Here is a 12,696-nt window from a genome sequence, read left to right on the forward strand (position 1 = left end):
TGTGTTTGCTTCCTGCTGCCGCGCCTGCCTGCTGCTTGCCTTTTATTTTTAGAAGCCATTAAAGGGCGACCGCCGTTTGGAATTTTCACGTGGTTTGACGTTGGCACTTGCCGGCGTCACAAAGAGGCAAAAACGTAAGGCCGTATTGACGTATCGATCCTCGATCGAAACGTTAAACGCCGGACGTGTACGGCCGGGTCCGGCGTCGGTGATAGCCAATCAGGATCAAGCGTCGAGCGTTTGTCGATCAGCCCGTGAAGCCGACGTGCGTTTTTGTCCACTGACGAGCCAGCGAGGAGCCGTCCTCCCGACGAGACGTCAAAAGTATCGATGGCGGAAGAGCTGTCGATCGGCGGCGTGTTGAAGATTAGTCCCGTTCGTTAGGAAACGGCCGCTCGTTTGTCACGCCGCCATCATCAATCGCCGTGTGTCATTCGTCTTGGAGCACGCTTGTAAACCATGGCGGACGATTGCCGGGCGGGGCCGTCTTTGTCGTCTGCCTGTGACAAATGTAATCCCTAAATAATCTGACAAGCGCTAACAGGTTTTCCCCACGCCGCTGTGGCACAAAATCAATAGTTCATCTTCTCGAGGCAGAGTAGCCATCTCCGGTTCCCCCCCCTAGCCTGTGTTCAGAATCCACTTTTTTTTTTTGTCGTAGTATGAAATGAGTGTTGGCCTTTTTTTGGAGTCTGGAATGTCTATCTCAATTGACTCTAGAAGAATGCCAATGTTGTCACGAAGCGGTGAATGGTTTTACGGACGGCGCCGACATATTCCATTCCTGGTTGGGGCCCGCTCCAAAAACTTGTTTTGGGCGTCGTTGGCAACCGCTCTCATCATTCTCCTCCCGGATCGCAACAAAGGGATTTTGGACGGGCCCGCTACATCCGGAGTAACGTCGGAAGCGAACTGCGGCCCGAGTATTCTTCTGACAAGCCCGCCGCGAATCCCTTTTTGCCGTTTGGGGAGTCGGGAAGGAGCCAAACCATTCCCAACGCAGCCTTTGTTGACATGTGTTGGAAAAGAATCATAAGTTCAGGTGGTGCCAAGTTTCTGGTGGTGCCAACGCGCGCAAACAAACGACATGCGTCGGCAAACACACACGCATTGGCACACACTAACACCCCCGGAAGGACACATTCTCACAACACAAAAAAAACACACACGAGTTAGACGAAGGCGTCTGTCTTGGTTTTCTGGGTCAAAACTTGACGAGCTCACAAAGTCTTTGAAGTTTTTTTTAAGCCCCCATACTACTTTGGAAAAGTACTCCATCGCTAAAGTACTTTGACAATTACTTTGTAGAAAGTAGTAAACATCAAAGCGTCCTCAGCGGCTCCGTCGCGTCGTTCGAAACGAGGCCCTCGCTCGCGAGCTTCACCTCACTTTCGGTACGTTAGCCTCGTCCATGGTGCCACCTTTAGCTTCTTGCCTTAAGCGTTGACACGTTAGCGTCTTTGTGTTAGCTTCGACAAATGATTTTAGTTTGGGGAAAAGGAGGCCAAGCGCGTGTGAACCAGGAGGGATTACTGCTGCGCATGTTGCCTGATTGAAGGGAAATTGTCTTGCAGATTTGGGGGACGGCGTCGGGAGGGGGCGGGCGGACGCTCGGGTGGCCGCATTGGCGCTCTCAGCATTGGCGCACTCGCAGCTGCAGGCAAGGGGATTAAAATACCCGCGTTACGCAAGTCCCGACAAGGAAAACACAGCTGCTTTGACCATGACGAGCCGCCGTTTGTCCCGTCCGACACCCGCGGCCAATGGGCCATTGAGCCTTTGTTTGCTCGTCCACATTTGGCCTCCTTTCAACGTCTTCTCCAACCTGCCAGAAACGTCACTCTCAGTTCCCCTGACTCTCGAAGGCAGCGCGCGCTCCTTCCCCAGAGCACAAAAGTCCCGAAGGCCCCGGTCGGCGCTGTCCGCATGGTTTGCCATTCGCCGGCAGCGGCGGCAACTTGACGGCAACGTCGAGGCGGCTTCCTGTCGCGTCGCCGGACTGGCATTTGCCGCTCCTTCCTTCAGCCGTGGCTTTTGTTGACGTGAATGAAGGACGAATCTTCCGATTGACGGAAGTGGTCGTTTGACTTTTGGGCCGGTCCCAAAATGGCGGTGACCGTTTGCTCCACGTCGAAGCAGACGTTTGCGACTGTCTCCTTTGGACCAAACATGGGCAGAATATTAACCGTCGTTCAGACAAGGCCAAGTTGGACAAGGCACCGCGCGCGGCAGCCTCTGTTCGCTCCTCGGGTCATTGCTTCATTTGCTGACGCATTTGTCGGCTCATTCACGGATAGCGTCTCGGCTCAGCTCAGCTCGTCTCCTCTTTTATTTGGCCCTGGGTTCATTGTTTGGCAGCTGTGTTCACCGTTTCTTGAACTGCTTTACGAGTTGTCAGAATCTCGCCGCTGCTGGAAGGACGACGACTGCTGACGTCATCACCTTTTCTGGTGGCTGTGTTCAGTAACGCGCGTGCGCGTGCTAAGCGCCCTCGCCCCTCCCACTTTGGCGCTGGTCCAAATGGGAACACGTCAGTCACGCGGGTGGAGGCGGCAGGCGTGCAGGCAGATGTGCTTTCTTTCTGTCTCGCTGCTTTCGCTGCTTTCGCTGCTGCACAACTTTGGCGCCCGACCGACCGAGTGGCTCACTTGTGCTGGAACCTTGTCACCTTTCCCCGCCATCCATCGCGAGGCGGCGGGTGGGCGGTGCGCTGACGCGCGTGTCCGCGGCGCGTCACCGCCAGCTGGATGTGCCGACGCGTCGTGGACTTGTGGTCACGCCGGCAGAAGGACAGGAAGAAGGAGGACGAGGAGGTTCGCTTGAGGACGGACGGAGGGACAGGGAGGGAGAGGAGCGATCGCCAGGCAGGCAGGTAGCCGGCCGGCCGGCTGGCCGCAGACAACAACACTCTTCCACCTGCCCGCCCCGCCCCCCGCGGTGCCCACCCACCAACACTCCAAGTGGTCCCCGTGAACGCAACATACGCTCTCCCCCATGAGCGCAACAACTTGTCTTCTTTTTCTCCTTCTCTTTTCTTCCTGTTCTGGGAACGATGTAAGGGCAAAATGTTTGTCCTCCAGGTGAGTGAGTTCTTTTCCTCCCTCTGCTGATGACTCGATTGATTGCCGCGTGCACACGTTTGTGCTTTTGTCCCGGTGCTTGCTTGCTTGCTTGCTTGCTTGCTTGCTTGCTTGCTTGCTTGCTTGCTTGCTTGCTTGCTTGCTCGCTCGCTCGCTCGCTCGCGTGTCCCCAAAGCGCGACAGCGTAGCGTGTCGGCGTCATTGACAAGCAAAAGATTGTCCAGAGGTGAGCAAAGGGAAAGAAAGGCTTTCCCACAACTTTCTTTCTGACGAAACAATCTTGCGCAGCTTTGTTGGGATGTAGCGAGGGCAGCCAGCGGTCTCGCGATAGAGAGCAGGTCTCGCGCAATCAAATGAGCGTTTGACACACGGGCGAATGGTTGGTCACGAAAGGTCGCCTATGCTGACCATCATCTGTCATGGTGTTCAGTGAACTTTCCAACGTAGCGCTCATGCGCTGCGCTGCTTTTGGACTTTTCGAATGACACAACTTCATGACATCGGCTTCATCGGAGCCCACAACACGCGCAAACAAACCAAACGCTATCGTTCTCGTCATAACGTCGGTTCGGGTTCCCGTTTGGATGTTTTGTTGGGAACGTTGCGGTGGGCATCTCCCGCCGGCCGCGTGGGGAGTCGCAATGTTCCAGTCTGAACCTCGGAGATACTCTGGTTAGGATCTTGCGGTCGGGATATTCAGATGTTCAGATGTCACCACGTCACGCTCCAAAGTTGTGACAGCTCTTTGAATGGTGAGGTTCCGCTCGGGATTTTCCCCGTCCCGCCGATGTTTCCGCACGCTCATCCGGGTGGCACCAAAGCCATCTGAGATGAAAGCGCAGCTGCGATCTGCTTGGAAAAACATTTGACACGAGAGCTGACAGACGGCGGCGCACCAAGGCACGCCTCGGCGTGACCTTGACACGTCCTCCCCGTGTCACGCCGTGTCGTTCCAGCTAGATTGACGCAGGGAGGCCAAACAAAAGGAGCGTTCCCAATCTACGGAAACAATTTCCCGAGCAAAAGCTCAGCACGCGTCAAAGTGCCCGGCGGCCTCGCTCGGCCCGACTTTCCGCCGTTGTGACGTTTGCGTGCGTTTCTGCAGATGTGCGCCGCCTTCTTGGTCTTCCTGCCGCCGGGTCGCCAGGCCGATTTGACGTGCGACGCCATCCTCGCAGCGGCCGCTGACGCCTCCTCCTCCGGTAAGAATTTCAGTTTGACTCCATTCCCAACAGATGCGCCTGCCTCTTCTTTTTGCATCAATGGATTAAGATTTGTTCAAAAGAAGCGTGACTTGAGTGGCTTTGACGTCTCAAAGGGTGTTTAAGTCAACGCCGGCCTGAGCTCCCCTCCCTCCTTCCGGTCTGGTGTTGTCGAAGGCGAGGCCCGGGGACACGAGCGCCTTGGTCTTTGCTGCGGTGGCGCTCGTGTGGCCGCCGGGGACCCCTGTCAGCGTCGCTTAGCGTTGCCCTTAAACGCGCGCACGGGCACATAGTGTTTTGAACATTGATTCGCTAACCTTGACAGGCGCACGTATCGGAACGCTCCTTGACCCGAGCGCGCTTGTGTCGCGCAGGGACATTGCTGTCCGAGCGCAGGCAAGGATTGGGGAGGAGGGCTCCGAAAGCGCTCGCTGTTGACGCGGGCAAAACCGGCCCACATCGGGCCTCCTTTCTCTTTGCAGGACAATGGCTGGAATCGTCCTCCTGGAACGAGACACAGAGCAACGGCAGCGTCGCACAGAGCAACGGCAGCGTCGCACAGAGCAACGGCAGCGTCGCACAGAGCAACGGCAGCGTCGCACAGAGCGGTGGGCCAACGACGCGCCGGCCGTGCGCACGCGCGCGAGCCAAGCTAAGCCGGACCGGCGCCGCTCGTCTTGCAGTTGCGGACGTGTACTGCGAGGCGGCGCTGGACGGCATCGGCACCTGCTGGCCCCGCAGCCCCGCCGCTCACGTGGTGTCCAGACCTTGTCCCGAGATGTTCCACGGCGTCCGCTACAACACCACCAGTAAGAACAGCGCCACCTGGAGCACGTGCCGCCATCAAAGGCATCTTCAAACAACTCGCACAGACAAAGAGAAACGTTGCTGCGCGCCCGCGGGCTCGCGTGTGTTCGTCTTTGTTTGCACAAATTAGCTTGAGCGTTCAAATTGGCCAAAAGACAGAAAGGGGAACAAAAATGAGGACGCACGGGGGCGGCGACACGTGCTCGGACACGTGATGATGTCAACGGTTTATGCCCATGTCGTGGGTTAGTGACGTCTCCGTGGCCTCCGCGGCTTTCTTGTTGTTGTTTTGTTTTGCCGCTCGAGGCGTCGTCCTTTCTCATGTCGGCAGCCGAGCGAGCGTATGCGCAAGGCCGCTAATTAGCCTAAGCGTGGCCATTTTCTCACCTCGTGTTGACATTTAAAAAAAACAAAAAAAAAAACACACACAACATCAATGCGAATCTCATCAAAGTCGGAGGAGGGCGGACGGGCTCGGCTAACGGCTAATTCATCTGTCGGCGTCGGGACGATTGCGCTCAGCCGTCGGGCGTGGCCGATCTTCCTTAGCGAGTTCCCGGGCTAAGGAGGCTAAAGCGTGGCTGGCGTCGGCATGTTCGGCGGCAAGGTCGCGCGGACCTTTGGGAAGATATCGATAGCCGCCCGGGTGGCGTTATTGATTGTGGAGTATTCTTAAGCGCTCTATTCATAACTCTCGGTTAATTATTCATACTTGCTGAATATTTAACGAGGCCGGAAGCCGGGTCACGTGACTCCTCTGCCATCTCTGTCAACATTAGTCACGTTAGCGACTTTGCCGGCTGGTAATAATTACGCAAGCGCACACGGGCAGGCGCTCGGCGCATTTGCTCGCCAACGTCGGGGTCTTCTCGTTGGCGCTTTGGCAATGGATGGCATTTTCCAAAAGTCCCGATCCTCTCGTGGGGATCTCCGGTTCCCGTCGTCATAGGCTCACGGGATGACGTGCCAGAGCGCAAACCGGGCCGAAGATGATCACGCTTTGGTTTCCTTCTAAATATATCTTGTCCATTGTGTGCGGCGTTCCATGAATCATCCCGCCGGAATCGGGTTGGATTTCCAAAATTAGATTCCGACAAATCCCGGACTTATCCGGGCTCTGTTGCCTTGTACGTTTGCCGCTTCTGCTTTTGTTGACTTTTCTTCCTTTGATTTTTGGTCCCATTCCAGAAGCATCTCCGACATTCTCCACCACTCAACGTTTTGCCAACTGACAAGCACCGCTGCTAATATGCGCACACGTGCAGTTGGCCCGCCAACCAAACTAAAGCAACGCACCGCACCGCTCCACTTACGTGATGGGCTCAACTTGCTGGATGTGCAGACTAGCCATCCCCCCCCCCCCCCCCTGCCAGCCCCATTGTGCCCCCCATGACTCACACTGCTGATTTGTGCACGTCAAGATGGAGCTGCGAGTGTGGGGGGTTGTTCTCCGACTAATAAGCCTCCGCACTGGCAGTCAATTCCTTGTGCCGGGGTAGGAATGTGTTCCGCTTTCTGTCTTTTGGCCCAAATGCAAAGAGGAATTTTGCGCGGTTGCGTCGCGGACCATTTCTGTCGTCAGCCTCCAAAGTAGCAGCAAAGTTTTTGTTTGCGCCCCAGCTCTTGACTTGTTGCACGAACGACAGCCGAGAGCGTGTATGGTCGGGCCGCCCGCCCGCCCGCCGCTGTAAAAGTTGCGCAGACGGCGCTTTGAGTCGCTCTCACGTGGCTGAGATGAGCCGGAGCAGAGCAGAGGTGGCTCGCACCTTTGCGTAGGCAGAGTCTTGAGTTGCCACGGCTACCAAACAGGACCGGTCCACCAAAGCGCCCGCCCTTCCTATTCCCGGGAGTGGAAATTGAGGAGGGAGGGGAGGGGAGGTGTGGGCTGCGGTGCAGATGATGCGCCGCATCCCGCACGCCAATTTGGCACACCTGCTCGCCACGGATGAGCGCTGAAATATGAGCGTCTGAGCTCGGACCCGCAAAGCGGCTTCCCTGTCGGCAAGGTCGCGGCTGGCCGGACGCTCAAGCGCAGGCTGGAGAGGACTTTTCCCCGCCCAGCGGCCGGGGCGCTGCTATTTTTAGACGGCCGTCAGCACGTTAGCGCTTGCGGGCTACGCTGCCAAATATTTGCATGGAGGCATTGCCGCATGCGGCATATATGCGGCGGCTCCTCGGATTCAAGCGTGCAGTCAGCCAATAGGCTGCTGCCGCTGCCGCCGCGCGGGCCGATCGGGCCGCCGCTGTCTGACATTGCGGTCGTGCAGCGGGCCAGCTCTCTTGCCAGAGCCGCTCCTATGCTTGCGCCGAAACAAGATGCATCCCATTGATTGCAAGATGGGACAAACATGGAGTGGGCTGCCGCATACTTGAGTCTTCCCGAGGACCCCCCCCCCCCCCCCTATTGCGATAGGTCACCAAAGCAAACGCGTAGGTTTCCGCCATGCAGCCAGACCGCGACCGACGGCGCGGCTCCGTGACTACTTTGCCTTTTTCTTTCTGGCAACACGTCGCGCCAGCGGAGTGCCGCGCGTCTCGGAGCCGTCCCGCAATTTGCTCGGAGGTGGTCGTTTTTGGATTTGGCTGGGAGCCAGCGAGTGACGGGCAAGAGCGGAGCGGCCGACGGCGCCGCTCGTATACGGGGACGCCGCGTGCGAGACCAATCTGGAGCGGAGAGGCGGCAGATCCGTGTGGCTTTGGGGACTGGAGCGTGACGGGGCTAATCCTGATGCCAGATGACGTTTCCCCCTTGGGCGCTGCGTGGCTATTTTTAGAAGGCAGGCAGGCCGCGAGTACGTTAGCGCGCCGACGCCCTCGGGCTACGCTCTCTCCTCACGTGCCACCTGATGTTTGGTCCCGTTGGCTTTTGGTCTCTGCCCAGCGTTTCCTCCTTTCCCGTTACCTGACAAGACTTTGCCGACCTGTCAATCATGTGAGAAAGGACGCAAAAGCGCTCGCTTGACACACAACGCGCACAAGCAGATTTAGTCTTCTGATGCTGACATTGAAGGTGCACAAAAAGGTGGCACGGCACGGCACGGCACGGCACGGCAACCTAATTCATGTTGTCACTTTCAAGTCACTTTCAAGTCATTTGGTGTCTTTGTGTCGGAATGAATGGCATTTTCAGCTGTTTGTCATTTCGATTCATAATGTTGTCGTCATGTTGCTCCCATGTGACGTGCTGCGTGTGCGTGCGTGTGTGTGTGCGTGCGTGTGTGTGTGTGTGTGTGTGTGTGCGCACGCGCAGACAGCGTGTACAGGAAGTGCCTGTCCAACGGCACGTGGGCTCCCAAGGGCAACTACTCCATGTGCAAGGCCATCCTGCACCAAGAGGTGAGCCAAAGCGACAATGCTTGCCAAAGCCCCCAAAGTGAACCTGAAGGCCAAACGGAGCGGTGGTGTCCGCGAGAAGGAAGCTCGGCCGCTTGTGTCAAACGACATCGTGCCAGCCACCCACCGCGCAATGCATTTGTGAGAATCGGGGGAGCCGACGTGCGGATTAATGCTGTTAATCCCCCGCCGGCGTGTGACATCAAGGCCAAAAAAAAGAGCTGATGCCTCTGAGCGGTCTTTGCGCCTCCCCGTCCCAAATGGTTGACGACCGCTCCATGCGCTTGTTGGCCTTTTCAGAAAAAGGGCAAGATGCACTACCAGATGGCGGTGATCATCAACTTCCTGGGACACGTCATCTCCATGCTGGCGCTGCTGGTGGCCTTCTTCCTCTTCCTGTGTTTGAGGTGAGCAAAGTGGAACAAAGAGGACCCTGGGGGGGGGGGGGGCAGGTTGGGTTTGCAGGGCTTCATCAATCCGAGTCTGACTTAACAAGTGTGAAAAGCGCAAAAGCCAAAAAGGCTCAACACCGGCGCGTTTATGCACAAGTCGTGTTGGGACGAGCCGCCGTCCCTCGGGTGGGGACGGGCGGAGGGAGGCAGGGAGGGAGAGAGAGCGTGAGGGAGGGGCGCGTGCCACAAATTGGAGCAAAACCACTGCAGAAAAAGAGATGAGACTTGGGGCTTGTCCCCTGCAATCTCCATGTGATCTGATGGCCACTCAGTCATTGGCGACCATGTTGACTTTTTGTCAGGCAGCCTGAGCCCCTTCCACCTCCCTCCCTCCCTCCCTCCTCCCTCGAGGCATCAAGCAAAGACGCTTTTTGCTGCTCCCGCCTCCCCATCGAGCGCACCTGTCAGCCTAACTAGCGTGAAAGGTCAGCCGCCGTGTTTTTAGCGCCGTCCTTCCTTCCTTCCTTCCGTCCTTCCTTTGCGAGGCTGGCTCGCCGCCCTCATCTGGATCCGGGGAGCACAAAAGGCTTCCTGGAGCGCACGGTGGGGCCGGCCGCTCAAGGCGCTTTTTCCGGCAGGAGCATCCGCTGCCTGAGGAACATCATCCACTGGAACCTGATCAGCGCCTTCATCCTGAGGAACGCCACCTGGTTCGTGGTGCAGCTCACCATGAGCCCCGAGGTGCACGAGAGCAACGTGGTAGGTGTGAGTGGAAACGCTGCCGGCTGGCTGGCCGGCCGGTCGGCTGGCTGGCTGCTGCCGGCAGCATCTCTGGACGTCTCTCACTTTGACCTTTTTGAAGGTGTGGTGCCGCCTGGTCACGGCCTGCTTCAACTACTTCCACTCCACCAATTTCTTCTGGATGTTTGGCGAAGGCTGCTACCTGCACACCGCCATCGTGCTCACGTACTCCACCGACAAGCTGCGCAAGTGGATGTTCATCTGCATCGGCTGGTGTATCCCGTTCCCCATCATCGTGGCCTGGGCCATCGGGAAGCTCTACTACGACAACGAGAAGTGGGTTCTGCTCGGCCTCACCGAAGGCCGCTTTTGCGCTGACGCCTGGCCGTCTGCCGCCGTCTGTCCACAGGTGCTGGTTTGGGAAGCGGGCGGGCGTTTACACGGACTACATTTACCAGGGTCCTATGATTCTGGTTCTGGTGGTGAGTCGCCTTCTCGTCGATGTTGCGTGAAGCGTCCAGGGTGCGGAGCGGCCCGTGAACCCCGCCCGCCCGCCGGCTCTTGGGAGTCTACGTTGGCAAAGTCAACCAAGGTGGCGGGCGCGTCCACTCATGTTGCCGCGCGTGCCTGTTTCAGATCAACTTCATCTTCCTCTTCAACATCGTCAGGATCCTGATGACCAAACTGCGAGCGTCCACCACCTCGGAGACCATTCAGTATAGGTAGACGTGGGGCCGGCGCGGGGCGCCAGTGGGGGGCGCCGGCGGGGGGCGCCGGCGGGGGGCGCCGGCGGGAGGCAGCGACCGCCCGCCCGCCCGCTCACCCCCGCCCCGATTGTCCTGGCAGGAAAGCGGTGAAGGCCACGCTGGTGCTGCTCCCCCTTTTGGGCATCACCTACATGCTCTTCTTCGTCAATCCCGGCGAGGACGAGATCTCGCAGCTGGTCTTCATCTACTTCAACTCCTTCCTGGAGTCCTTCCAGGTATGCATGCCAGGGCTCTCGTCCGCCCGCCCGGCCGGCGCGCTGACCTTTGGCCCTTTTCTGCATCCGTCCCTCAGGGCTTCTTCGTGTCCGTCTTTTACTGCTTCCTGAACAGTGAGGTAAGTTAGCCCGCACATCCGTTACCGCCGCGTTGCCGTGACGACCGGCCGCGCAAAAAAGTCACCGCAAACGCCACACGGGAAATGGTTGCGTACCCTTTTTGACCTTGCGCAATCAGCCGCACGCACGCGCGCTTAGACAAGGCAGCGCTCCGGGATCCCTTGGCGGGGCCGGGCTGCGGTCGCCATGGCGACAGCCGGCCGCTAAGATGACGAACGACGGCGGCGAGGGCTTTGATGGCTCACGCCCGCCGGATATCGATTGAGCGAGGTTGCGGCCGGAACGAGGTGGCGAAGCCCACGTCTCATCTTCATCCGTCACGCGTGTCGGGGAGGAAAGGGTCGGGAGGGAGGGTTGGATTGCAGAGTGAAAATTTGCGCTGGCTGTCCCTTTGTCGTCCTTGCTTCAGGTGCGCTCGGCCGCCAGAAAGCGCTTCCGCCGCTGGCAGGAGCAGCACTCCATCCGGGCCAGGATGACGCAGGCCGTGTCCATCCCCACCTCGCCGTCGCGGGTCAGCTTCCACAGCATCAAGCAGTCCACCTCGCTGTGAAAAGTCCAGCAAGATTATCGGGGCCGGCCGGCCCGGGGCTCGGCCTCGCTTGGTCGGCTTTCCGCACATTCCGCACTTTGTTGCAAAGTTCTTTTCCCGCCCCGAACACGTGCGCGGCGGCATTCCTTCGGTTCGGGCGTGTCACTTCCTGCGTCCTAAAAAGGCAAATGCTAAGCTACGCTAGCGAATGCTAAACTAAGATAGCAAACAAACGCGAGAGAGCGAGCACTCCTTTGTGCAAGAGCGCCACAGAGCAGCCTGCACGGCGGCCGTGCGGCCTCCTCTGCCAGCTAGCAAACGCTAAGTTCACACCGAGAGAGCCAGCCGTGAATACGTTGTCAGCAGCGGCGTGCCGCTCCCATGCTTGGAAGCAAAACAACGTGGCGAGCTTCCCTTCACGCTGTTCCCGATGCGGTCCAAACGGCCGCTTGTCTGCTCCACTCCGGCGCTCTTGGTCTCCTTCCGTTGACATGGTAAGATGCGTTGAGATAGTATTCTTCACATTCCCGCCATTTGAGCGTTTGATTGCGCGCCGCGAGCATCCTCTGAAGAATCCTCTTTTTAGCCCTCCATCAACAATGCTCTTGTTCAACATGGTCTCCATGTAGAAATGACTCATTTTTTAACCACGAAAAGCTCTGCAGACTTCCTGCTGCCATCAGTCACATGATACGGTGTTTGTTCTATTTATTTTTATTTATTTGACAACCCCCCGCCCCCCCAATGTCACATGCAAAACTTGTAATTCGCGCTCTCAAACGATGTGAAGACACACACACACACACACACACACGGTGATTTTGACAAATGCGCAAGCTTCCTCTGGAGGCACGCAAGGCGCACGTGCACCTTGCTCACTTGCGTTTGCTCACTTGACCTCAAACATTACAAGAAAGCTCTCACTTGCACTCAACCAAACTGGCATCCGGCCAAAACAGTCCAAGAAGCGCTCACAGACACATGCAATTTACAAGTACAAAATTGAAGCCCTTTATGTGGTCTCCCAGGTCTCCCCTTTTCCTACTGACTAATAAAGTGTGTGTAGTATTGACTCCAACCAAACACACTTGTCTGTCTGTCTGTCTGTCTGTCTTTATTGGTGGAAGCAACACAATGCATGGATGGCCCGCGCTCATCTGCAAGTGACCGGGCCGGCCGTTTGCCTCCGGGGCCCCCTGAGAGCATGTCCGCATTTGGAGCATCTTGTCATCCTTTTAAGCTGGGGGGACCTGCCACTTGACACCCTCCCCCCACCCTACATTTTAGAGGACAGGCCGATGCATCAGCAGTTGATTGCAGCATCATTAGAACAGCAACAAAAGACGACCTTTCGCCTTGCGTTTGCAGCATTTGCTGCTTGCTAGCTTGGTGCACCTTTATCCATCCATTTTCTGAACCGCTTAGTCCCCACGGGGGCCGCGGGAGCGCTGGAGCCTATCCCAGCCGTCATCGGGCAGTAGGCGGGGGACACCCTGAATCGGTCGCCAGC

At 57.6% G+C, this 12,696-nt stretch overlaps 1 protein-coding gene across 3 annotated transcripts; it reads left to right on the top strand.

The window, feature by feature from the left end:
- Positions 1-2,697: 2,697 nt before the first annotated feature.
- On the top strand, positions 2,698-12,273 carry LOC119137829 (corticotropin-releasing factor receptor 1). Of its 3 annotated transcripts, none has more exons than XM_037277356.1 (13): positions 2,698-3,080; positions 4,186-4,282; positions 4,765-4,890; positions 4,966-5,091; positions 8,340-8,425; positions 8,723-8,829; positions 9,453-9,573; positions 9,677-9,891; positions 9,965-10,037; positions 10,192-10,277; positions 10,402-10,537; positions 10,615-10,656; positions 11,067-12,273. In XM_037277356.1, the coding sequence occupies exons 1-13, from the start codon at positions 3,066-3,068 to the stop codon at positions 11,205-11,207; spliced, it is 1,371 nt and encodes a 456-aa protein (XP_037133251.1). In that variant the 5' UTR covers positions 2,698-3,065; the 3' UTR covers positions 11,208-12,273. The 3 variants fall into 3 exon arrangements, with proteins under 3 accessions (XP_037133251.1, XP_037133253.1, XP_037133254.1); XM_037277358.1 differs by having other exon boundaries at positions 8,344-8,425; XM_037277359.1 differs by lacking the exons at positions 2,698-3,080; positions 4,186-4,282; positions 4,765-4,890; positions 4,966-5,091 and having other exon boundaries at positions 8,354-8,425; positions 8,630-8,829.
- Positions 12,274-12,696: the final 423 nt, after the last annotated feature.

The sequence above is a fragment of the Syngnathus acus genome, chromosome 19 (genome assembly GCF_901709675.1).
Source record: "Syngnathus acus chromosome 19, fSynAcu1.2, whole genome shotgun sequence".
Taxonomy (NCBI): Eukaryota; Metazoa; Chordata; class Actinopteri; order Syngnathiformes; family Syngnathidae; genus Syngnathus; species Syngnathus acus.

What these genes read in the sequence shown, in the direction of transcription:
- LOC119137829 (XM_037277356.1), top strand. An exon ending in AGGTGCACGAGAGCAACGTG is followed by an intron (nt 9,574 to 9,676) that starts GTAGGTGTGAGT and finishes ACCTTTTTGAAG; the next exon opens with GTGTGGTGCCGCCTGGTCAC. An exon ending in CTCTACTACGACAACGAGAA is followed by an intron (nt 9,892 to 9,964) that starts GTGGGTTCTGCT and finishes GTCTGTCCACAG; the next exon opens with GTGCTGGTTTGGGAAGCGGG.